This window comes from Aplidium turbinatum, chromosome 8, assembly GCF_918807975.1.
Source record: "Aplidium turbinatum chromosome 8, kaAplTurb1.1, whole genome shotgun sequence".
Taxonomy (NCBI): domain Eukaryota; kingdom Metazoa; phylum Chordata; class Ascidiacea; order Aplousobranchia; family Polyclinidae; genus Aplidium; species Aplidium turbinatum.
Genome location: NC_137479.1, coordinates 19,219,100 through 19,243,827, shown reverse-complemented (window position 1 = coordinate 19,243,827; position 24,728 = coordinate 19,219,100). Strand labels below are relative to the sequence as shown.

At 38.5% G+C, this 24,728-nt stretch overlaps 3 protein-coding genes across 5 annotated transcripts; 1 reads left to right on the top strand and 2 right to left on the bottom strand.

Moving 5' to 3' along the window:
- The first annotated feature begins 3,413 nt into the window (after window positions 1–3,413).
- LOC145775909 (universal stress protein YxiE-like) lies at window positions 3,414–11,112 on the top strand. The gene is made up of 5 exons (XM_082587309.1): window positions 3,414–3,434; window positions 4,649–4,744; window positions 8,155–8,244; window positions 9,610–9,716; window positions 10,033–11,112. Exons 2-5 carry the CDS (start codon window positions 4,660–4,662, stop codon window positions 10,228–10,230), a joined length of 480 nt encoding a protein of 159 aa, XP_082443435.1. The 5' UTR covers window positions 3,414–3,434; window positions 4,649–4,659; the 3' UTR covers window positions 10,231–11,112.
- LOC145775906 (uncharacterized) lies at window positions 11,102–23,626 on the bottom strand. The gene is made up of 4 exons (XM_082587305.1): window positions 23,469–23,626; window positions 21,056–21,205; window positions 12,000–12,149; window positions 11,102–11,381 (listed from the first exon to the last, which is right to left on the bottom strand). The coding sequence occupies exons 1-4, from the start codon at window positions 23,596–23,598 to the stop codon at window positions 11,146–11,148; spliced, it is 666 nt and encodes a 221-aa protein (XP_082443431.1). The 5' UTR covers window positions 23,599–23,626; the 3' UTR covers window positions 11,102–11,145.
- LOC145775907 (uncharacterized) lies at window positions 12,665–17,812 on the bottom strand. 3 transcript variants are annotated; one of them, XM_082587306.1, is made up of 5 exons: window positions 17,338–17,812; window positions 15,523–15,646; window positions 15,008–15,080; window positions 14,390–14,624; window positions 13,777–13,982 (listed from the first exon to the last, which is right to left on the bottom strand). In XM_082587306.1, exons 1-5 carry the CDS (start codon window positions 17,348–17,350, stop codon window positions 13,921–13,923), a joined length of 507 nt encoding a protein of 168 aa, XP_082443432.1. In that variant the 5' UTR covers window positions 17,351–17,812; the 3' UTR covers window positions 13,777–13,920. The 3 variants fall into 3 exon arrangements, with proteins under 3 accessions (XP_082443433.1, XP_082443432.1, XP_082443434.1); XM_082587307.1 differs by lacking the exons at window positions 15,008–15,080; window positions 15,523–15,646; window positions 17,338–17,812 and adding exons at window positions 12,665–12,956; window positions 13,121–13,283 and having other exon boundaries at window positions 13,771–13,982; window positions 14,390–14,531; XM_082587308.1 differs by lacking the exon at window positions 15,523–15,646.
- Window positions 23,627–24,728: the final 1,102 nt, after the last annotated feature.

Sequence of the window (24,728 nt, the reverse complement as noted above, 5' to 3'; positions counted from 1 at the left end):
GTTCTAAGATATCGAAAGCTTTTTACTTGTTTTATAGTTGTTCCGTTCATTTTAATTTGACAAATTGGAATTTCATTTTCTTTTTTCTTTTTGATTACCATCGTTTCCGTTTTCTTTTCATTCATTTCCATTCCAAATTCTTTACTTCTTTCATTTACTTTGTTCAACAAATTTTGTAGTTTTGCTTCCGAATCAGCCACCAAGACAGTGTCATCAGCATACCTCAGGTTATTAAAGTTACTTCCCCCAACATTTACGCCAGCTTCATCATCAAGACATCGGAGGATGATCTCACTGTATAATGAAAAAAGGCTCGGAGAGAGCACGCATCCCTGTCTAACTCCTCTCTTGATGGATATCCAATCGCTGATATTGTGATTTATCTTTATTGCTGCAATTTGATCAAAATAAAGGTTTTGAATAATACGTAGATCCTTGTCGTCAATTCCAATGTTATCTAGCATCTTCAGTAATTTGGTATGTTTTACTCGGTCGAAAGCTTTCTTATAATCAATGAATGCGATGTACAGATCTTTCTTCATTTCAATTGATCTTTGAGCGATATTTTTTAATACAAATACAGCATTTCTTGTGCCGCGGTCTGGCATGAATCCGTACTGTTCTTCAGCAATTTCATCGTTGATTTTGTTCTTGATTCGGTTCATGACAATGCGTACCGGTAGTAAAATTTTTGTAACTACAGAGACAAAAAGAGGCCATGTATCTTAAATCAAATGATGCTTTATTTAACACAAATGCATTTATTCAATATTCCATGGACCAAGGTTGTATGGAAAAGGAAATCTTTTTTCCCGGCAGGATGTGTCACCAACAATACAAGAAGGAGTTAAGATTGTGTCAGTTATTTGCATTTTTCAAACATGTAAGCTGCCTATGTTCCTGTTACTGACAAATAAAACATTGATTGATTGATTGAAATTTAGTTTTGAACACCTTTTTGCAGGAACTACTATTTTTAAAAACAAATTTTAAATTTAAATTTGCATAGAAATAAAAAAAATCTGTTTTAAAAAATCATAAGCACTAAGCTTATTTTTAGCAGTTAAACAAATCTTCATACCGTTTTTTTGGAAAAGCATATCCTTATCAACTGGCAACTCTGTTAGACTCTCATCGTCTGTTTTTCTGTGTTGCTGGTCTGGACTGGACTTCTAGAGTTGCACTTACGTAGACTACATGTTGAAAGGTAGGCCGAACAACTTAGTCTAATCATAATTGTTTATAAGCCATAAAGCATTAGATGGTGCAACAGATGAAGTTACATGTTTTTCCATATATATCCAATTATCTATTGATGGATTGGATATTGGTCTCAACAATTGCTGAGATATATATAGTTTTGCTTTGTTTCAGTCTTCTTTGTGTGTCACATAGGTCGTAGCCTACCCCAGAGCATCACACAACCTCTTGCTTTATCATTAAACTTGGTAAAGTCTTCTACAGGGCATTTTTTTCAAATCTGGGTATATTCATTAAATGTTACATTGTTTGCTCTTGTACGCATTTGCAAATCTTTCTTAAGGAATACTCCAGTGCTGTATCAACGTTTTTACATCTGTCAAGACCAGTTCTCAGATAGCTCAGGCATCGCCAGTGCATTCATGGCTCTTGTAGACTAGGAAGAAGGTTTTTACAAGACAAAATATACATTTGTGGATACTGGTCAGCTACCGGCTTTAGTTGGATTCACGTTTGGGAAAAACAATGCTTGTATTAGTAAAATACAACTGTTTTCATGGCTGTGGTGAGGCTGTAGCCTATGTTTTCTCCTGTAAGTAGGCATATAAGTTTGGAAGAGAAGCAGTTTGTCTGTACGATACCATAAATAAATGTTAATATCAACATAGAAATAGTAGACCATGTCGTCCATGACTGCCCAATCCATCAACCACCACATGGAACGCTTGGACTGAAGGCCCTGAATGATAAGAATGTCGAGTGGCTGATGACATCATGCCCAAACATATAGTCCGGAAAAACAGCTCATACGACAAAGAAGAACATAGAAATAGATATGAATAACATCATTTTAACTATTAAACTAGGTAAAACTCACAATGCTGCTTTTTATGCTGAAATATTATTTTATTGCAAGATGATTGTAAACTAATCCAAATGTGTACTGAAATGTACAGTAGTCCCTGCTTATTAAGCCTACGGTTAATAGGCCTACCCGCTTATTAAGCCCAATTTGGTCCAGTACAGAAGGACTCCTATTTATTCCTGTAATAAAAAAACCTACTCTACATATAGCCTTACCCTAAAACTTCGCTTAATTAGCCAATTTTGGATTGCATTTGCCTGGATTTGCAATTGCAATTTTGCAATTAGCATTTGCAATTTACCATTTTTTGGTTTGTTTTGGACAGTTTCACACTTTATTATGCTGCTAATTCTGTTCTTAATTCAAATGTTTTGTCATAAATAATTTAACCTGGATCTCGTTTCATTGGGTTATGTAAATCACTGGTTATGGTTGACACAACTTGCAAAAAGTGCAGTTTTGTAAGGAACCAAAGGGCGTGTACAGTTCTTAACAGATTTAGCAACTTTTAGCCATAGTACAGTTGATCATGTCAATTGCCGATAGGAGTGGCAGAAATCGTCCAGTCTCGAGATGATTGATAAGCGGGAACTACTGTAGTTGATAAAATTAAGAAAATGTTGTATAGAACTTAAAAAAGTATAGCCTACTGGCAGATTGCACAGGTCAACAAAAAAAGTTTTTTAAAAGGGCATGACATGTGAGAGTTATTTTGGGGTATTTCGAGGTCTCTGATTCTGAAATTTCACTTGGTTTTTTTTGTAATTTGCGCTGGTTTTTAAGATGCAGCAATTTTTTTTTCGGTTTTAACTACCCATAACGTCAAGTTGTTTATTATATAAATAAAACAAAAAGTAATCCCATGTACATTTCTAAGTTGTATAAACACTTTTTGAAACCAATCAAGTTGATCACAACCAAAAAAACAGCTATTTAATGTTTACTTTTGTAGTAACACTTAAAATATGATGTGAAGCAACCCTGAGGATACAAGATGAAGAGTATACAGTATAACTTGTGTATATCGTATATTTGTGAAATTTAACAGTATCAGACCTGCTAAGTAGGCTACTAACTACGGTATGTAAAGAATGCTTAGATTGTTTTGCTTAACAAATTAGACAAGTAAGCAAAACAAACTATCGATAAACAAATGCAATGCAATATTACGGTATTGAGCAACATCCATCAAGGTAAGAAGGTCTTTTCCATAGGTACATAAGTTATGTTATTCAGTAAAGTAACTGCTTACAATTTTATCTTTGTTACGGGAGAACGGAATCTTGGCTTCAGTGAAGAATGCAATGTTAATCAAGACAAGGAACCAAGATTTCAGCTGTCGCTTTTGATAGCTAAATCTCTAACTACAGTAAGTGCTTGAGATGGTTTTGAGAAAAAGGATTGTCCTTGCTCCCAAACATTACTGAACATATTGAGGTTAATTTTGGTCATGCTTGTTTTACTATAGTTTCAAGCAAATCACCACTTAAAACAAGAAGGGACAAGGCAAAAATAGAAATTGGAACATTTTCGCAATGTCCATTTTGCAGGCTCCTTGTAAACATGATGTTCCCACCTCCTTTGTGACGACTTTATTCGAACATGTTCAGTTCACCATGCAGAAATAGCAATTGTCATGGTGATGCTGCGGCTTTCTTTATGTCATGGCACTTCGAACTTCTAAGCCTTAACTTGAGCCCAGAAACGGGTTTGAGTGCAATGTTTGCATACTTTAGGAGGAACCCAGGACTTATCTTGATCTCCCAGCTTCATGTCAAAATAATAAGCTTGATTACCTCTTTTAATGAAATCACTCAGACTGACGAGCTTTTCCTTTGTCATACAGGGTGTTCATAAAGTCCTGTTACAATTTCAGTTCTCAACATTTTGAAATTGTAACAGGATATTATACCCACACCCTATATTTGTCACAGTTGCAGCAAATTATATCTGGATTGTTAGGACAACATCCTATTTGTCAATGGCATACTCTATTACCCTATAAATTAGAAAAAAAAACTCCTTGAAGCAAAGACTTGGCAAGGGCTTAGACTAAAATTTCATGTTTTGCAAGCGTCACTTTCAGCAGGCCTAACTTTTCAATACAGAGCTGCATTTACAAATACAGTACCGTACATAATTTTCAGGCTATTTTTCTTGTGATGTACTGATTGACAACCATTTTCATTGAATATTCATGCTTCCCTTTCATTAATCACAGTTCATTTCAACACTTGCTTACATTTTGCACTGACTACAATAGCAACCAATTAAACTAGACAAATGAAATTATGACATCATAATGGTAAACAGGGCTAAAAATGAGTGATTTGCTGATTAAAGCGTTTGGGTAATAATTTTAAAAATAATATTAATGTAAAATATCTCAAAAGCTAGAGCCAGTTCGAAAAAACAAGTGCATTTTCGGAATCATGGAAATTGAAATACTCTAAAGCGACTCACCTTTTGTGCCATTTATTTTCTGTTCTAATATTAATCTAAGGTGTAGGGACTCTTACATTTTAAAAGATTTGTCTTAACTTAAGTTTAATTAAAAAATAATTATTTTTTATGTTCCAAAAGTTAAGCGTTTTATGAAAAGAGGTGGTATACAATATATGAAAATGAAGGTAATGGTTGCAGTAGATGCAAGTGAAGCTTCTGAAAAAGCTTTCAATTGTAAGTTGTTTGGCAAGTAGGCCTACAGATTTTATAAACATTTGTGATTGTTTTGAGTAAATAATATTGAGATAGGCTTAGTGTAAATAGACTTATATATGTAATATATTCTGTTAAATTTATTCATGTTGGGTTTGTTCTCATGTTAATTTGACTATAACCACTCATTTTGGTTCTGATTTGCACATGATGTTCCCATTACCACCTGACATGTTTGTTTGTTTATGAAGATACCTCCTGACTTTTTGTTATGAACTCTTTTGAGGATATGGCTGAAAACCTCTTTGATAAAAATCAGTGTCATAATATACTGTAGCGGATGTAGTGAGTAACAACCAGCTCATACGTAGTGTAGACAGCTGTAATCATGACAGTGACATCCCAAGCGTAGTGCTGGTGGGGATGACCTAAGAACAGGGTCTATATTTTTGTAACAGTTTATTGCAGTTAGAAAAGAGCGAATCGTCACCATCAGAAAGTAAAAAGAGGCTGATCGGTCTGACACCAAAAATTAAGCGATGAACAGCACGCAGAACAAAACTACAGAACAATGATGTCCACATCAGAAACCAAACTTAAGCTTAACTGTACAGTAATAATAAAAGTTGTGCCCACACCAAGACATACTGGTAGCCTATTGGCTACTGATACTGGTATACTGACATATTGATACGATGAGGTATATTATCTGAAAAAAGATGCTGGTCGCTTCAGCTCAAAAGAAGCCCGTCTTGATTGAAGATGTGCCGCTCAGAGCATGTGGCCACAACGCATTGATTACAATGCGACAAAGTGTGCAATGTAAAACGGATGCAAAACCATGTAACACTCATGCATCGATATCCCAATTGCAAGAATGCAGCCAGCACAATGGCATTCTAAATTTAAAATAGCAGAAAACAAAGGCGCTATGACAAAAACACAGAAATGATCTGTGGAGAGCTGGAGGAGCTACACTGACTCCAATTGCGCTACTTCAAGCTCCAGCAGAATACTGTGCACCTGTCTGGAGTCGCAGTGTCCACTCCTATCACATTGACACTGCCATAAATGACGCCTTGCGTATCGTGATTGGATACCTGCGACCTACACTATTGGAAAATCTCTTAGTCCTTTCAGGCATCCAATCAGCTGAGCTTCATCGTGAAGAAGCCATCCTGTCTCTTTCTCGCCGTGCTACGAACCCCAACCACTTGCTGTACTCAAGTCTCTACGGGTCTGTGAGTGAGCAACCCCGGCGACTGAAATGTAGACACTCATTTGTACAGGCCGCACAGCTCTTGATGAAACTGCTGAAGATCATTCTATCGGTGCGACTACCTTGGCGGACCACCAATGGAGCTCAGAGTGGAAGAAGAACTCCTCAAGACTCCAAACTGTCATCTCCAACACAGGCCCCCATCCAATTGGAATGCTTTTGCCAAGGAAGGCCTGGGTGTGGCTTAACCGCCTGTGCACTGGTGTCAGACTATTCCGCTCCAACATGCACAACTGGGGAATGGCTCCATGCCGGATCTGTGATTGTGGCAAGGACTGTGCATGGTCTGTGTGAACTGGATGATGAGTCTATTCAGTGACTGCTCGACACCTGCCTAGACCGAGTCGCCACCACTGCCGAAGGTGGTAAAAGGCAGATACCCTCAATTTTTTGCGTTGCGAAGAAGGTTTACATGATGAAGAAGAACCGAAAGTGGCGAAATAGCTGAATTTTTCTTGCAAATTTTGTTAACAATGCAGGAAATTTGAAAAAAATTAAGTGCTGGGCTATACGAGGTCCAGTCAGCAGCATAAAAGGGCTATTGTACAAAATTAGAACAGTCATTTCAGTTAGTTATACATTTTGTTTGTGGACATAAAAACGTCAAAACAGCAAGCAGTTTTTGCAGATGTAAGCTATTGAAAGTTTCAATCCTTGCACGAAAATATTTTGCCACTTGAATGTTAGGACTTAGTCTTGCAATGGCCAGCAAAAATGATGTACAAAAATTTCGCACACATATGTTGCACAGTTGCAGCATTGCTTTCAAGTTTTGTTTTTTTGACACAGTTTCGAAATGGCTCTTTTTCTCAAACAATGCAGCAGCTCCGCTAGCAGTTATACATTAGGCTACAGACTGCTGTGCGAGATGTAGGACAGTTTGACGTACAGAAGTTCGTTTTTGTCATTTTGCGGCGCACAACAACCTTCCTAATTGCAAGTGAAACTCACCCATGCTGTCCTGAGCCATGGCTATTACTGTACAAACAAATTCAAGCAAGTTATTTCCAACAAATTGAAAAATGCTTCCAATTTTGCACTTTTTCTGATATAGCATACAACTATATATACCTGACTTCATATTTCTTTGTGAAAATTTTTAAAGTATGTTTTTACTTTTATTAAACATGATATGGAAGGCAAGGAGGAAGGAAATGTATGGGAATGTGAGATTTGAGATCATCGCCGTGTCAGCCTCTGGGCCCAAGGGTCTATCTTTTTACCACCCCATGCAAATCACGATGTTCCCGGTTTAAGCTGGAAGGCTCCAAGAAAGCAGCCAGTCTTTTGTTTCATCATCTTAAACACGCAGATCTTCCACTCTATTAGGTGGCTTGAAGATGGTGCAATCGTTAATGATGTGGTCTGCGCTCTGTTCTTTAGCACCACATTCACCAGTAGAGAAAGAGGCCATTGCCCATGGGTGCATTATTGAGCGGAAAAGCCCGACGCCGTACGGAGACGCTTGAGGCACACCCACGCCCCACGACTTTCTTTGTAGGTTCGCTGGGACATGTGTCTGTATCAGGACTTGACTTCCATTGAGATTTCCATTTATGGTCCGCCCTATTAGGCGCTGAGATGTTTTGCCCATCAGCTTCGTTAATCATAATTTGAGCGGCTGGCACGTATGGGTGTCTTGACTTCAGTCGACGGGAGTCTTTTCTTGGAGGAGCAGAGATCTTCAAATGGAGAAAATGGTTGGTCTCCAATGCTGCAATAATTACAAACTACTCACAGCCGGCACGACGTAATTAAGCACACGTCACTCGGTGCAATGCACTGGCACTGAGGCTGTAAGGCAATAACTATAACGCAAAACTAACGTTACTGAACTGTATCATTAGCCTATGGCATTCTGTAAAAGACTGAGCGCTATGGAGGAAACTACATGCATTCAAGTAGAGTTCATAGAATTCAAGGTAGTTTCAGCTCAAAAGTTTCAGCTATTTTTTCCCATTCCATAAATGTTCTGTTATTGGCAAAATTTGTTGTAGCCTTCTTTAATACGCATATTTGAAGAAGAAAATGCATGTGATGTGCACGTTTTAATCTATACTTGGATGTTTTTTGGCATATTGTCAGCCTAGCCTTCAGTAAATTTAAGGTTGTTAGATTTAATAAGGAGCTGCTGCTTGTATTTTGTTTTTAGTTTATATGAAGTATTTGCATCGGAAAGATTTCAAAGTGTATGTTGTACATGAAGCAGAGCAACCTGACCTTCCTGTGGAGGCTTATGAACGTACGTTTATTTTAACAGTATGCTACAATATCAGGTTTATTTTGTATTTCTACGTTGTACAACTTTGAAATATTCTAATGCCAAGGAGACCAGTCAGAGTAAACTGTTCAGATCCCATCTTTCACCATCAACGACAACTTGGTTTGTTTTATAACATTACACATCAGTTAAGAAATTCATTTCATGAATAATGTTATGCGGTCAATCAGGGATTAAGCAGCGCCATGTCTACACCAAGGGATCACAAAATGTTCAACTCACAGCAATATTATGGGTTTTAAATTTTACCAATTAGACAACTTGTTGCGGGGTAAAGTATGTGCAGACTGGATTTTTTTGCAACATCAAAAATGTTTTTTGTCTGAAAATAGTTTTGTGTTTAATTACTTTTAAAGGGATAGATACTTTTAAAGGTAAAGGAAAAACCTGACTTAGCGATTGTGCACAATCTTTGTGTTTAACATGCTACCATAAAACGATTTTCAATAAAATTTTGCCCCATTGCAGTCTGATCAGCATTCCGCGCGTGCTTTTGTCAGAGCTTTCAAAACGGGAATGGGCATGAGCAGCGAAGTGTGCGACTGTACAGTCTACGTCACTATAGACTAGCAATCAGCTGATCGCGCAACAGTTGTTCATCAGTCGTCATCTCCGCCTGTAGCAGATTGCGCATCAACATGGGTTATTTACTTCCAAGAGTGGCGATTTTGAGCCAACTCGCTCAGTGTCGCCAAGTTGAGTCCGGTCCATGATTGGATGTTGTCTTGTCATCGTTTTGGTTGTCTGCCACGTTTTTTTTTCCTTCTACTTTGCCTTCTGTGCAAACTTTGCTGATTCCGAATTGTGATCTTTTAGTGTGGCCGAACAGTTTTAAAACTTTTGATTTTATTATTGCTGCAATTGGATGTAGTTTTGTCATATTTAAAAGATCTTCTGTTTTCGTGTGGTCAAGTAGCCTTTTGTTGGTCATGCTTCTCATGATGTGATTTTGGAAGGTAGTGAGTTTTTTTGTTACTGCGGGCGATTTAACTGTAGGCCATGTATTGTATGTATATACATCGAAACATCAGATTTCAACATCAAAACATTTCAACATCGAAGCAGACTCTGAATCACGCGGTGGGTTGCCGCAGTAGTTATGGTGTTGGCTTTCCAATTAATGCAAATCTGGTTCGACACCCGGCTTAAGCTGGTTGTTGAAAATATTGCTCACCTCTACCCAGGGTGTAATAATTTGGGTAGGCGTAGTTGCTGCAGGGAAAATGGCCGAGAGAAAGGAACTGGCCAGCCTTCTCTCATTAGTGTCGTAAGGCTTTTCTTGTTTGCCGAAACCAAAACTGAGTATAGGACTACCTTTACCTTTAGACCCTGAATCATTCTCACGAGCAATTCAAGAGGTTGTCAAAGCGCATGTTAGAGAACTCTCGGAAATAAAGCATAAATATTTGCACAAATGCAAGGCTATTAATGAGGTAAGCTTGGTTGCTGAACAGTAGCCTACAAATAGAGTAGATCTAATTAACTGTTTGATCCAAGTCTGTAGCCCACTACGCTTTTTGTTGGATGTTTATAAAGCCAATATGGCATGTTTCTCATAGGCTACTTGTTTTCAAGACCTCTGCAAAGAGATCTGTAATGCAATGCAAAACTAATTTTGGCCTTGTATTTTAGTTTTATAGTACACAGTATAAAAAAACCTTCGTCCACAGCTTGGAAAACTTGACACTTGTCAGTTATTATGTTCATTGTTGCCTATCACTGTCAAACGCTTATATTTCTACAATTCAGCTTCATTATCAAGTTGTGGTTGAAACAACGAAAACCAAGCCATCACATGAAATAGTCAAAAAGGCGGACGATCTTGGTGTGGGCTTGATCGCCATGGGTCACCGGGGCCATGGAGTGCTCAGGCGAACCATTCTTGGGTCTACGACTGACTACGTTTTGCATCACACAAAAATACCTGTCTTAGTCTGTCACCATTGAAGTGATCCAATTGTTTTGTTTGATTTTTTATATACAAACTTTTCCTAAACAATATTTTCTGTGCCTTTAAATGTGACACATTGTATCTGTTGTTACTATGTTTTTATTGTTATATTTTAATAATTTAATGTTTAACCTTGTTAGTAATTTATTCAGTAACGCAGGTTTCTAGGCTACGGCATGCGAAGTATTTTTCTCTTAAGTCAAGTGCAGTAACGATATTTCACGGTTGGTATATTATCGATGTAAATTTGGTACAGCAGCTTACCAAAGTCAGCTTACGTTGACATAATTTTGCTCAACTGTAGGCAAAATGTGATACAGCTCTTTAGTAATTTAGTGTTTTTATTTAAGCATGAGCTATAGCCCAAAAGTTTTCACAAATAGTTTCATGTCACAGGTTGTTAATGTCAAGCATCGTATTGTTAATGCTTGGTTTAGAAACTTCGATTAAAACATACACATGACAATGCAGCTGGTTTATTTTGTTTTGCTGGATTACGATGGTTTCTGCTTTCTACGCTTGAACAGAAGCATTAACAGTACGGTGTGGTAACTAATTGTTGATGTATTTTTTTAAATATTCAGCTTTAAATGCCGTATCGCTGTATGCTGTCGGCAATTGCTGTGCAAGCAAGCTGCAGTTGTTTTTTCACATTTACTAACTCAGTCGGTATATCAGCTTTTTTATATTGATTCAACGTCTGCCGGTTTGCTGACTGGGAGTGTCCGGCTTGCATTCCTGTCACTTTTTTACAGATCAAAGGAAAAAAACTAAAGTATGTTCAGACCTGATACTTAGGGCTAATGATGATTGCAGTTACAAATTGCTGTATCCGTCAATTGGTGCTCTCAAACAAATATACACGTTAACAATATATTATCGACTGTGTATTGTTTCAAAAGATCATTGATTTATGGACTGGACGTTGGAGTAGAAACTTCTGATGTGTTAGGAGCTGGGGTTGGTTTAATAGTCGTGGTTGTAGCATTGAGACTTCTTCCGGCACCGATGCTCGACTCACACGTGGTGCATATACCACAGGTGAGCTTGCACTTTTGTCTCACAGCCATCCATTTCGTATCGGGCTTGCAGTGCCCTTGAGACTTGTACCAATTGCAGTGTCGTGTCGCCACTTCATCCATGCAATCTGTATAAGGAAAACACCCAGTACGTTATTTTCAGTTTTAGATGTTATTTATACGAAGACTAGTGTTGTCTCGGACAATTGCAATCCTATGGCTGACAAGAGAGAAAACTGGGAAATAGTTGGTCTGCGCAAGTTCAATTGTGTAGTCAGTCGAGAGCCTGCATGTTCGACTCCAGCCACCCGCACTTGCTGTTGTTTCTCTGGGCGAGAAACTTTATGATAATTGCCTCTACCTAGTGATCGATTTCGAGTAATGGGTAGTACCAAATTTAAGTCATAAGTAAAAGTACACAACCGGAAACAGACATTGCCGTCGGCTGCAGCGTGGGTCATGTGTATGTCGGAAGGCGTACACCGATGCATAGCGCTCAAGTCCGCTTTCCCGCAATGCAGGATAAAGATAAACAAACAAACAAAACGTTTGTGCTTTAAGGTGGTAGAATAGATTATTGGCATCAAATTTAGGTGGGCGTACCAAGCAATGTATTTCAATTGGGATGCTATCTTTGTTAGTTCAGTGCGCTTAACTACAGCCATACTACGCTTAACTACAGTTCTACGCTTAACTACAGTTCAGTGCGCTTAACTACACTCAGTCGTTTTTTAACATCCACATACCATTAGTGCATGCCGCTGGAAGGGCTGGAAATGCACAACGAGGACCACACTCTCCGCAGCTCAGTTTACATTTTCCTTGCATATGTTCCATAGGACACATACCCATTAATTTGTATGTCGGGCACATTACCATGTCGTTGGTACAAAAGTCTAAAAAATTGATAAATTCATGAGAAATTGCCTCTAAAAAGCACAGAATATTTAAACATTGTTCATAAAGTAGCCTACCCCATAAACATTGGCTCGTGAAAAACACGAGAAAGATACGTGTTTTTTTACCCCAGTTTCTCGTGTAAAACCCGTGATGTGCACCCGTGTATTACACGGGTGTTTGCACAAACGCAACCCGTGTTTTTCACGACTTCTAAACCCGTGTTTTACACGGCATTTAACCCGTGTTTTACACGACTTCTAAACCCGTGTTTTACACGGCATCTAACCCGTGTTTTACACGACTTCTAAACCCGTGTTTTACACGACTTCTAACCCGTGTTTTACACGGCATTTAAAACCAGTGTTTTTCACGACTTCTAAACCCGTGTTTTACACGACTTCTAACCCGTGTTTTACACGGCATCTAACCCGTGTTTTACACGACTTCTAAACCCGTGTTTTACACGGGTGTTTGCACAAACGCAACCCGTGTTTTTACACGACTTCTAACCCGTGTTTTACACGACTTCTAAACCCGTGTTTTGCACATCAAACCCGTGTTTAATATGGCAATTTATTTGGTACCAAAATCACACATGCCAAAAAACACAGATATAACTGAAGACAGTACAGCAGTACAGCTGTTTCACACATCATCAGTTGGGCGAACCGTGCTGGATGAAGATGTCCTTGCAACTGATTGTCTTCTTATTCTCTTTTCAGCTGATTTGAGGAATTCTTGCACAACAGCTTTAACATCGCCCATGGTTGTGTCTTTTGTGTAACTGTATGTTCGAACTGATGCTGTAAGCAAAAAAGAGTTAGTGCTTAGTCACAAAAGCAATCAATAGGCTAGCAATAGATATACAGAATTCTTCACGGATCAAATATATTAAAAATAGATTGCAACATAGGCTACGTTCATTAAGCAGGGTATACGTGCAAAATCTAAAGTTTAGGCTACATACCATAAATTACAAAAATAAGTTTGCAATCTTTAATTGGGCGCTTGGAACCGCGTTGACCCATCCAATTAAACTTCGTCATAAGCTTATCCGTAAATACTCCAGAAAGAAGTTGCTTTACGCTCTTTTTGTAGTCCGTCCAAAAATACCGACTCAAATAAGAAATCTGCAAAACAACATTTATCATATAAAACTTAGACTTCACGGTTATATTCCATAGAATAAACGTAGAGCGCACTCATACTGCAAGCTGTTAAATTTCATTGTTAACAGTCAGGGCCGTGGAGTCAAGAGCCGTAACAATGTTTATAGTTTAGCCAAAGGAGTCGGAGTTTTAAAAATTGCACTGACTCCTACCCCTATATAAAATTGAGGAATGCTCTACATTGCGAGGAATTCTAAAATTATCCATTGTCAGAGTGTCAAAAACTTTGGGAAATGTATATTTTGTTGTTTTGCTGCAAATCAATGAATCGTTGTTTTGCTGCAATCAATGCTGGTTGAAACTTTCAAGAAATTTGCAGCAGTACGACATTGCAAAACTGTTTTAAAGAGGGTGAAAATAACCAGTATTTCTTGTATGTCTATTCTATGAGGAGAGTCGGAGTTGTGATACCGATTCCACAGCCATGTTAACAGTAAAAAAAAATTACCAGTTTATTTTGAACAGTGCTGTTTCCCAGGTTGTGTTCAAGCTGATCAAAATCCTCCAGGCTGTTGATGGGAAAAGATGGAATGTCCGAAGGGGGTTCCTCTATTTGTTGAGCTGGGGCGCTTCTTTCGTTTGTCATTATTATATCCAATTATTCGTTGACAGAATTTAAAATTCCCATAATTTCCAGTTGAGCAATTCGAATTCGTCGAACTGTGTGAAAAATAAATAGTTGCTTTAACATGATTTGGTGTTAGCAAAGGTGCTTTGCTTTGACAATACAAAAAGAATAGCTCCCAGGCTAGGGCAGTTGTGATTTAAGCAGCTGCCAAACAAGAAAAGCGAGTGGTAAATAATACTGCCAATTAAGAACAATGCTCTTGTAGGGGCGCTCACGTGAGAGACTCAGCAGATCTTCCAAAATTCGAGAAGCTGAATTTTCAAAATGCGATGCTTGTGAGTAAAGATGGGAGTTACGAAGGATAAAAAAGAGAGTAAACATAAATAAACGAAGTGAAGAATTATAGCTAAAACTATATCATCACACCGATGCAGCTGAGCAATTGTTGAGCGAAGTTATTCGAACAAGTTTCAAAATTTTAATTTAACCAGGTGCAAACCTTCACTTTGCAGCGCAACAAATTCGTCACAAGATATGTTCTTGGTCACTTCAGGCGTAGTGTCGATTGCAACATTCAACTGATTGTCATCCAAGTGAAAATCAAGGATTGATTGTTCGCGCTCTGGACTTGATTGCTGTGGTGCCCTCACAGAGGAAGATTGTGGAAATTCCGGAACTTGTGGCAGTTGCTGCAAGGTTGTAGCAACCTCAGCTGCTCGTACAGGAGTAGAAACCTATGGAAGATTTAGTGACCGTCAGAGCGAACATTAACAAAATATATTTAGTGATATGCTTGGCTCCCTCTACACCCTCAAGTGTCGCACACGAAAACAAACTGACAACTATGTTATTCAGGACTGTCCAATCTATCGTGTTCTAACTGGGGCACATGCTGGTCTCAAAATCCTGGATGATGACAGCATATTTAGGCAACGTTCGAAAAGTTCTGATTGAACACCTTAATCCGTGCTATTAACCTTAAAAATGAGATTGCAATATTTTTTAAAATCATACCACTTTTAGAAACCGCTCAATTTCCCTAAAAAACAACACCTAAAAATCGTCAAATTTTGGGATTATCATAATTAATAAGTGATTAAAGTATTTGTTTACTTACAGTAATGATATCTTCTGACTCCGGTGAGTCGCTTTCATCTGTATATGCAATCCTCATAGGCAACCGGCAATTCCTGCATTTATAATTTGAAAACAGTTACTTCAGCTAGATGTCATGCTTGCCCTTGCTTATTGGTACATTACCTACTGATATCTCGTCAACATCAACATATTTTGCATATATACAACCAATCATCTATATAAACGTAGAAATGCATGGGTGTAAGGTATCTTAAAGGATTAGCTTATATTTGCATCACGGTGTTGTCAGGTACAATGTAACAAGCCAAAATGTACTTACATTAGATACAATTTATACAACAATGTTACAAAAACGTTATATACAACTGCCACGTTAGTGTAACTGTGACTTCAATGCAATAAGTTACTATAATGCGAAGTACTGGCATGCACCCATGTATTATAATTAAGTTAAGAAAGGGTAAAATTAGTTTTGAGCAGTTAAAATCAAAATGAACTGAACAAATATCAGGGAAAATGAATGCATTGTTATACCGCTTTCTTCTTTTCGATTTAGGTTGTTTACTGTCATTTACTTCTTCTTCACTAGCTGCTGTTGAAGCCAAATCAGAAGTATTTTCAGCATGTTGTAACTTTATTAGTGCTTTGGCCAAATCATCTGTTGCAAAATATTAACAGGTCATCTTCCGATAACAGTGATCAAGATTAGGAAAAACAATACACTGGAGAATAAGATCTCATGCATATTGCATATGGAATAATAACAATCTGCTAAAGCGGTTAAATGGAAATTACACACCTTTTTACAGTAATATTCATACCCAAATTTTTGTTGAACATGCTCAAAGAATGCCCCAAATTCAACGTAATTTTTCAAAGTTTTCTGGGGGAGGACTCCCAGATCCCCCGCCGCTGGGTGTCGCCTTCAGCAATTACGCTGCCAGGCTTCGCCCGCCGACCGTCAAACCACCCCTCCTCCCCTTTCAAAATACCTAGCTACGCTACTGAATTGGATCATTGTCATTGGGGCCCGCAAAGCATATTCCGCACAGGGCCCGAAATACCCTAAGACCGGCATTGTACTGGGGCGTTTCTTTCGTTTGTCATCATTACTGCATAAACGTAGCCAGGGGGGCAAAAGGGGCCATGCCCCCCTCAAATTTTCAAAGTTTGGATTCCGAAGTTGAACCCTTTGTTGAAAATTTAATATAATTTGTATAAATTTAAATCGTTTTCCAAGACATCTGGCTATTAACACCCCCAGGATTTGTTTTAGACACACAGAAAGACACCAATAAATTTTGCAAATTGTAAATTGCGCAAAGTTTACGCGATTTACGCTTCTTTAAACTAATCTGTGGAAGCAATTTCAGAATCGCTTACTCTGTTGGGTTTTTGTGTAGCTGAGTTTTTTGTGTTCTCTAATTTTAGCCGCAGTTTTTGCCCATTCGTGTGTAACAGCTACCTTTAATAAGTTAATAGCTGTTTATCTGCATATAAATTTCATATATACAATTATTACCCTGAAAGTGTTTCCAGAAAGCGCTATAATCCATAATTTGAGTGTAATTTTGCAAATTTTTTACGGGGGAGCATGGCCCCGGACTCCCCTAAAATATGCGTGCTTTTGGCACGCTCTAACCTCCCGACAGCCTTATTGCTTCCCTTGCTTAAACAAAATATATTTAGTGATATGCTTGGCTCACTCTACACCTACAAGTGTCGCACACAAAAACAAACTGACGACTATGTTATTCTGGACTGTCCAATGTATCGCGCTCCAACTGAGGCACATGCTGGTCTCGAAGTATTTTCAGCATGTTGTAACTTTATCAGTGCTTTAGCCAAATTATGTGTTGCAAAATGTTAACATGTCATCTTCCCATAACAGTGATCAAGCTTAGTAAAAACGATACACTGAAGAATAAGATCTCATGCATATTGCATATGGAATAATAACAACCTGCTAAAGCGGTTAAATGGAAATTACATACCAAAAAATTGACAGCTAATTAAGACAAGCAGCTGTGCTGCAACAGAAACAACAGAGCAAACATAAATTTTGTTGCACAAAACTCCATATATTGGAAAACATATTATATACATATACATGTTGATTGTTGAATAAAACAACCTTGACACTTGGCAATGTAAATTAATAAGAGAGAATCATAAGGCCAGTGAATTCCAACTCTTAAGTCACCATAATTATATATATGTATATGTATAATATAGCCGGCCATTGGGTACTCTACTGGCAAAACCCTACCTCTGATTGTTTCCAACTTTTATTTAGGTGCCGTATGTATTATAACTTAATGGGGAGTATAAATTAATATTAGTGTTTACCTGTTTTGTACATAATTCGTACATGATACTTTTTCCAATTTGGATTGACATCTGAATTTTGTAGGCATAACTGGCGAACCTTGTAACCGGGAAGCTCAGGCCAATAACATTCCAAAACATCATTATCATGAAATATCCATTTCTCTAGGACAAGATCAACTTCACCTCATGATATAAAGTCTACGACTGCAAATGCTCTCAGTCATAGTCTTCATATTTTTAATCTACAGAAGCACAAAATAGACTGGACTTACCGTACTTAACATAGACAGTAAAGCATTTTCAATCAGTGTTGTTTCTGAAGACTGCACATTAAATGATAGGCCAATCGAGTAAAACTATTCGTACAATAGAAATAAATGCACTGTCTACACTCTACAGCAAGCCCTGTAGCCTGTAGGTAGGTACCATACTTCGATAGATGACCAAAAACAGGCACAGCTTTTCGCTACCTTTCTGAACAGCACTGCACCATTTCGGTATGTTCACCGCAATTCGTGCACAATCTTTTGGTAAATAGAAAGATTGAACCTTTTATCTTCAGGCGCTTTTCGGTAGATTTAAATCAGTTAATGATTTCTAAATATAAATGGAAGATTAATTAACACAAACCTTGTAGCCTACTTAACAGTCACTCAAAAAGTCCTCTCCTAAGCTGATAAGCAAATACTTAGTGAAATTCTGTGCCATTTTTTTATGTCACAGACTCACGGGGATATTTAATCAGGTGACCGCTGGTAACCGCGATATAAGGTTTACGAAAAATAAAGGGGAGAAATTCGGTTTTAATGAAAATTACATAATACTGTATTCCTGAGTTGCACAATTCCTATTGTAAAGATATTAACATAAAACACAACAAATAGCCTACTAGAGTTGAAAAATTATTTTAAACGAGAGAAACAAGATGAAACAAACTTGCTACTAGCGTGAAAAAAACACTTGTATAACGCGTTAAAAACACGTGAGTGTACAGAAAAAAAGTAAATATGCAACTGCAGAGATTTTTTAAAGATATTAACATAAAACGCATCAAATACCCTACTAGAGTTGAAAAATTACTTTAAACAAGAAAAACAACATGAAACAAACCTGCTTCTGGCGTGTAAAAAACACGTGTATAACACGATAAAAACACTTGAGTATACAAAAAAAGTGAATATGCAACTGCCGAATTTTTTTAAAGATATTAACATAAAACACATCAAATAGCCTACTAGAGTTGAAATATTACTTTAAACGAGAAAAACAAGATAAAACAAACTTGCTACTGGCGTGTAAAAACACGTGTATAACACGTTAAAAACACGTGAGTATACAAAAAAAAGTGAATATGCAACTGCAGAGATTTTTTAAAGATATTAACATAAAACGCATCAAATAGGAAATAGCCTACTAGAGATTAAAAATTACTTTAAACAAGAAAAAGAAGATGAAACGAACTTGCTACTGGCGTGTAAAAAACACGTGTATAACACGTTAAAAACACGTGAGTATGCAGAAAAAAATGAATACGCAATTGGAGAATTTTTTTAAGCATATTAACATAAAACGTATCAAAAAGCCTACTAGAGTTGAAAAATTATTTTAAACGAGAAAAACAAGATGAAACAAACTTGGTACTGGCGTGTAAAAAACACGTGTATAACACGTTAAAAACACGTGAGTATGCAGAAAAAAATGGATACGCAATTGGAGAAATTTTTTAAAAGTATTAACATAAAACGTATCAAATAGCCTACTAGAGTAGAAAAATTATTTTAAACGAGAAAAACAAGATGAAACAAACTTGGTACTGGCGTGTAAAAAACACGTGTATAACACGTTAAAAACACGTGAGTATGCAGAAAAAAATGAGTATGCAATTGGAGAAATTTTTTAAAGATATTAACATAATACGTATCAAATAGCCTACTAGAGTTGAAAAATTATTTTAAACGAAAAAAACAAGATGAAACAAACTTGGTACTGGCGTGTAAAAAACACGTGTATAACACGTTAAAAACACGTGAGTATGCAGAAACAGGTGAATATGCAACTGCAGAAATTTTTCAAAGATATTAACATAAAACGTATCAATTGATATCCTAGAGTTGAAAAACTTACTTCAAATATGATATAAAGCATTATTGCAATTGATGACATGTGTAAAAAAACTCGTGTTAATCACGTGTTAAAGAGGTGTAAAAAAAACGTACCCCAGTATTACACGAGTTCCCCCAGAATTTCACGTGTTTTTCACGAGCCAATGTTTATGGGGTAGGCCTATAGGCTATACGAAAAGCTTTGGTTATAACGCATTTCGCATCTACACAGCATTGCCAATGTAGCCTAAAGCCTAAAAAACAAGAGATGGACCAGCATTAGTCTTAGGGAACGTTCAAATATTACGTAACGCCTTCGAGGGGGAGGGGGGAGTTTATGCAAAGCGTTACGTTAGCGTCACATCGGGGGGGAGGGGGTTCAAGCAAAACGTTACGTAACGCTTTACAGTACGGAATGGTAGTTTTTTGTGCTGAATTTGTAGTGAAAAAGCGTTACATGGGGGAGGGGGGATTGAAAAAAGCGTTACGTTGGCGTTACATGGGGGAGGGGGGGTCAAAAATTCGGAAAAAAAGCGTTACGTAATATTTGAACGTTTCCTTAACGTTTTCATGGCAGGGTGCAACTTTTTATGATAGGCTATATCTGTATTTCTCTTGAATTTCACGCAAGTCTTTATAACATAGGCCTCATAGTTGCATTATCTTTTAAAGTAGGGGAGATCAGGGACCAGTAGCCTAATTACATTTTTCTTTATAATTCAAATAATTTACGAACAATATTTACCAAACTACGTTTTTTTATATAGTTCCACCTTTTACTCAACATCTTAAAAACATTTCAACAAAAAAATTTAATATTTTCATGTTTATTTTTAAGTTTTAAATACCGCAATAAACGTGTCCCACTCGTGCCTAACCTATGGTAGCAGTGGGACACTTCAGAAATACATTTAATGCAACAAGTAACTAGTCAAAAAATTCTGTCACTGCATCTGAAACCTCGAACCAATCGGAAGCTACGTTCAACCAACCAGAACATGTTAGCTATAAGAGGCTACCGTCCAATTGTGACCCTTCTAGCACTCAGCCAGAGAGTTAATCCTTGTTTTGAGCTTTATTTGCTAGTTACAGAAGAAAAAATAGTAGCCTAATGTTTGGGGTAGTAATCGAACCCATATCATGGAAATGACTACGGTACTTTAACCTAACCCTTAAGACAACCATCTGAAAAAGAATCCATCACTTAATTTGCTTTGTATCATCTTCTTTTCGCCCTTTTTCACTTCACGGAAAACGCAGCTTATGATGGTTGATTGGTTCGAGATTTCAGATACAGTGGAAGAATTTTTTCGTGTTGAAGTGGCTACCCAAAATTTAAGATAAGCCAAAAGGAAAGCAAAAAGTTTATAAGAAATAAAGCCTTTGATATTGTAATAATTTCAAATTACAGTATAAAAACGCATAGTGTAGCACAACCTTTGGTTGAAAAAATAATTGGAACTGCCCATTTCATTGTCTCAGATTAAGAAAACAAAGTTTCTGTAATTTTAAAAATAGTTTTTTTTATTTTTTTGCGGTGCACCGGTTAACTACCGACAACCCAATTACGATACTGGACTAGACTCTAAATGTCGGTGTCTACAAACCTTTACTTTTTGTGGTTCACTACTCACCAAAGATGCATTCGGGAATTGGTTTCTCACAAACTTTACACACGTTGCAGGAGAACTGGCAATTTCTTTCGTATCCTGGCCACGCACATAAGCTGAAGATATTGGCCACCCAACATAACGCATATGGCAATGTATCCGCGCATTGGTCATCTGAACACATAGAAAGAAAATGCTTTCAGCTTATACAGCTTGATTCTAATCTACGTTTGAAAAGAAAGATTTTATTGATGTTAAGTTCTAAAATTGTAGTAAAGCTTTGGCTGCTCAGTGCGGAAGCAACATAAGCAGCTCCGTTTTCGGTGATGGTGGCGTATGAGCGATCTTTCCAGGCTAGATTGGAGGGCAGGAAATCTTCAGCCACTCAGCAGTCTCGTCGTCCAGGACCCTCAGACCATGCGCACCGTGTGGAGGCCGGTGGGTTAGGCAGTGGTGGAGGACATGGTCTGCGGTCTGTTCCGTGGCACCACACTCGCATTCTGATGAAGGAGCCAGGCCCCACTTATGCATGTCCGAACGAAAGCGGCCGACGCCAGTTCGCAGGCGTTAAACCTGACCAACGCAAGCCTTGCGAGGGACATCCCTGGTGGACGGGGATCGGTGTCGGGTATGAAGTCACGGAGCGTGGAGGTGCGATTTTGCCACTCCGTGTTCCACATGTGGTTTGTCCAGTGTGCCGCACTTAAACCAAGTTCTTCTGCGTTTGAAGAGAGGGGCGTTCTTCCCGGCTATCAGCACAAGGCTGAGCACTCGCTAGTACAGCGAGCAGCTGCGATTCGCTAACCACAACGGTGTAGCTTCCACGCAAGCCATTCAGACTTTCCAATCAACGATATGTTTCTCGGCAGCCGATTTGTAGCAAGAATTGACAGCGATAGACACGTGTTTCGCCCATGAGGCTGGGCTCATCAGTATCGCACCGTATTCTGCTACAAATTTATTCGACCACCGCTTTACCAGTCAGTTTAACTCTTATCTTTGTGGAAACCCGGCCTCATGGGCGAAACACGTGTCTATCGCTGTCAATTCTTGCTACAAATCGGCTGCCGAGAAACATTCTTCTGCGTTGTTAAGTAGTTGTTGTGTGGTAGGCACAAATGGGCGTCTTGATTTTAGCCGCTGCTTTATGGTGGTTGCTTGAATGTTGCATGGGAGAGCGAGCGGCGAGCGAGAGAAATCGTGGCTCCTTTACGGCGTAGCTCAGCGGGTTGGATGCCTGCTAAGATGGGTAGGCAGTCCGTTGGAGTAGGAAGCAAGCATCCAGTCACAGTACGCAGTGCGTCGTTGATGGCGGTATCAATCTGGTGGGTGTGAGAACTACGACACCAGACCGGCGCGCAGTACTCAGCGGTGGAATGAACAAGGGCTAGGGTAGCTGTACGAATAGTTTTAGCACCAGCTCCCCAACCAGAACCCGCCAATCGCCTCAAAAGTGCGACGCGTGTAGATAGTTTTTTGCGCAGTGACTTTTAGTGCCGGCGGTACGTGAGTGACTTGTCCAGGGTTATGCCGAGGTATGTAGGTTTGGCACAGTAGGGCAGGCGTTTCCCATCAATGTTGATGTTTATCTCACGCTGTGCCTCCCGGTTGTTTAGGTGAACGGTTACCCTAAAGACTTCCTCAACCAACTCTGACAGAACTCCCAAGCACCACAGAACTCATATACTTTGAATTTCATGAGTGACGACGCGGACCGTGAAATAAAGAAATTTTTCAAAAAACAGAACATGCCAGTCTGTTTCTTCCGACGCTCACGGGCACTCCGGAACACCCTCTAAAAATGCAGAGACCCGAATCCTTCGAGCTACAAGACAGCCCACTACAGGACGACATGTAGCGTACAATACCAAGAATTGCGTCTGCAAAATCGTATGCAAGAATTGAAGAGGAAGTTGTAAACGAATCGCTCCACGATCCTTATACAACTTCGATCACGATCCGTCCACTCCTGCCTGAAAGACAAAAGCTCCGTCATTGATATCAACAACAGTGCCACGCCTCCTTTGAGTTCAAGATCCCTGACAGAGAAATTGACACCGTAAGCTACAGCGTGTACGTCGCTATCATAGCATCTGGACTTGAAATCAAACGCTGCCGGACAAGTAAGGCTCAAACAATATTGCCACATTGGCGATTTTAACGCCAAATTTGATAAATTTTGACAGGCTATTTTGAGTTCGGTATTTTGATATATTTTTTTGCGTTGTTTTAAATGTACGTAGTTTAAAATACACTATTTTATCAATTCGCAGTAGCCTATTTACAAAATATCAGTTCTTTTTTTAGGGGGGCACTTGACTAAGTGCCCTTCTGCACCCGCTACTGGCCTATGCCCTTTTGAATTTTTTTTTAAAGAGTTTAAGTTCGGCATATGTAAGCTTTGTTGCCAATAAAAAAAATCTTTTTTTTTACCTACCACAGCGTTCTGGCGTCTTGAAGTAGGCTCTGTTTTGCAAAAGCAGTTTCCACATGGCACTCTTCATTCCCGACACGCTCGTTTGAAAGAGTAACAAAAACAAGAAAATCAATTTTACGTTAACATGCATTTTTCGACGCTGCTGTTGCTTGACGTATCCGAACAACACGAAACCCAAAGTGAAGTGGATTAAGTTGTTACTGAAGCATGCTGTTATAAGGTGTCAGTTTTTCATCTTATGTAAAAAAGAAAAAAATTAGAAAAAGGTAATTCGAACACGAAGTTTATGTGTAAGTGATCCTAAAGCAATGTTTTAGCTGGCCTATATTTAAAGCGTTTGTTTTAAATTTATAAAATCATTAACAGGAATCAACAAGCTTGGTAAACACGCATTTGCTACTTTTGCTTAATATGACACTGTAGGCTACATCCAGAGCAAAATATGCAGGTTGCTAACAATGGGTACTTTTGGACCCGAAATAATTTTAACGGTGTGTTGCTATGCTGCTTTAGTGGTGCGGAGATCCATTGGTAGGTTTGCGTATCCTTTCAACTGTCTTGTAAATGTGATTAGATATAGCCTAAAATTGTAAGAATCTTATGTAGGCCTAATCTACCGCGGCTGTTTTTTTAACCAGGAATCCATGCAAATCAGTTATGTAAGCTTCTCCATAGGAAATACCATTCGACGCCAATTTTGGGCATTTAATCTTCAAGAAATAGTTTTTCCTCATCTAAAGCGTTTTGCCCGACTACGTCACTGAATAAAAATTTCAACAGAATTTGTTGGTTGCGAGAATATTTTTTTCTCGGATTGAGAAAACCTATTGGGTAGCTTATTTTTGGCAGTTAGGCCTATGCTTATTTTTAGAGCTGGTAATCACCGGCGCAGGTCGAGATCAACAGCCTAAAGTCTCTGGGCTACTTGATGCAAAAGAATGTTCTATCTACCGGGTATCACTGTATGAGGCGTTTTTTATGTGCGTTGTTTCAACGCAGGGTGCCCGAAGAGTTAAATCAGCGTTGCTTGATTTAACCGTTTGTCATTTGCCATAGAGCAAGGGTGGGCAACCTTTTTAATACTAGGGCCAGTTAGAAAAATGTAATGCTTAGCCTACAGGAGGGTCGTAGGCTACATCAAATAAACACTAGGCCTAATTCATATTTTCAGCAATGGAGTTTATCTTATTAAAATGTTGTACAAGAATGTCATCCTCCTGCAGTGAATTCAATTCAAGCTGGATTTCTACAGGCGCAAAA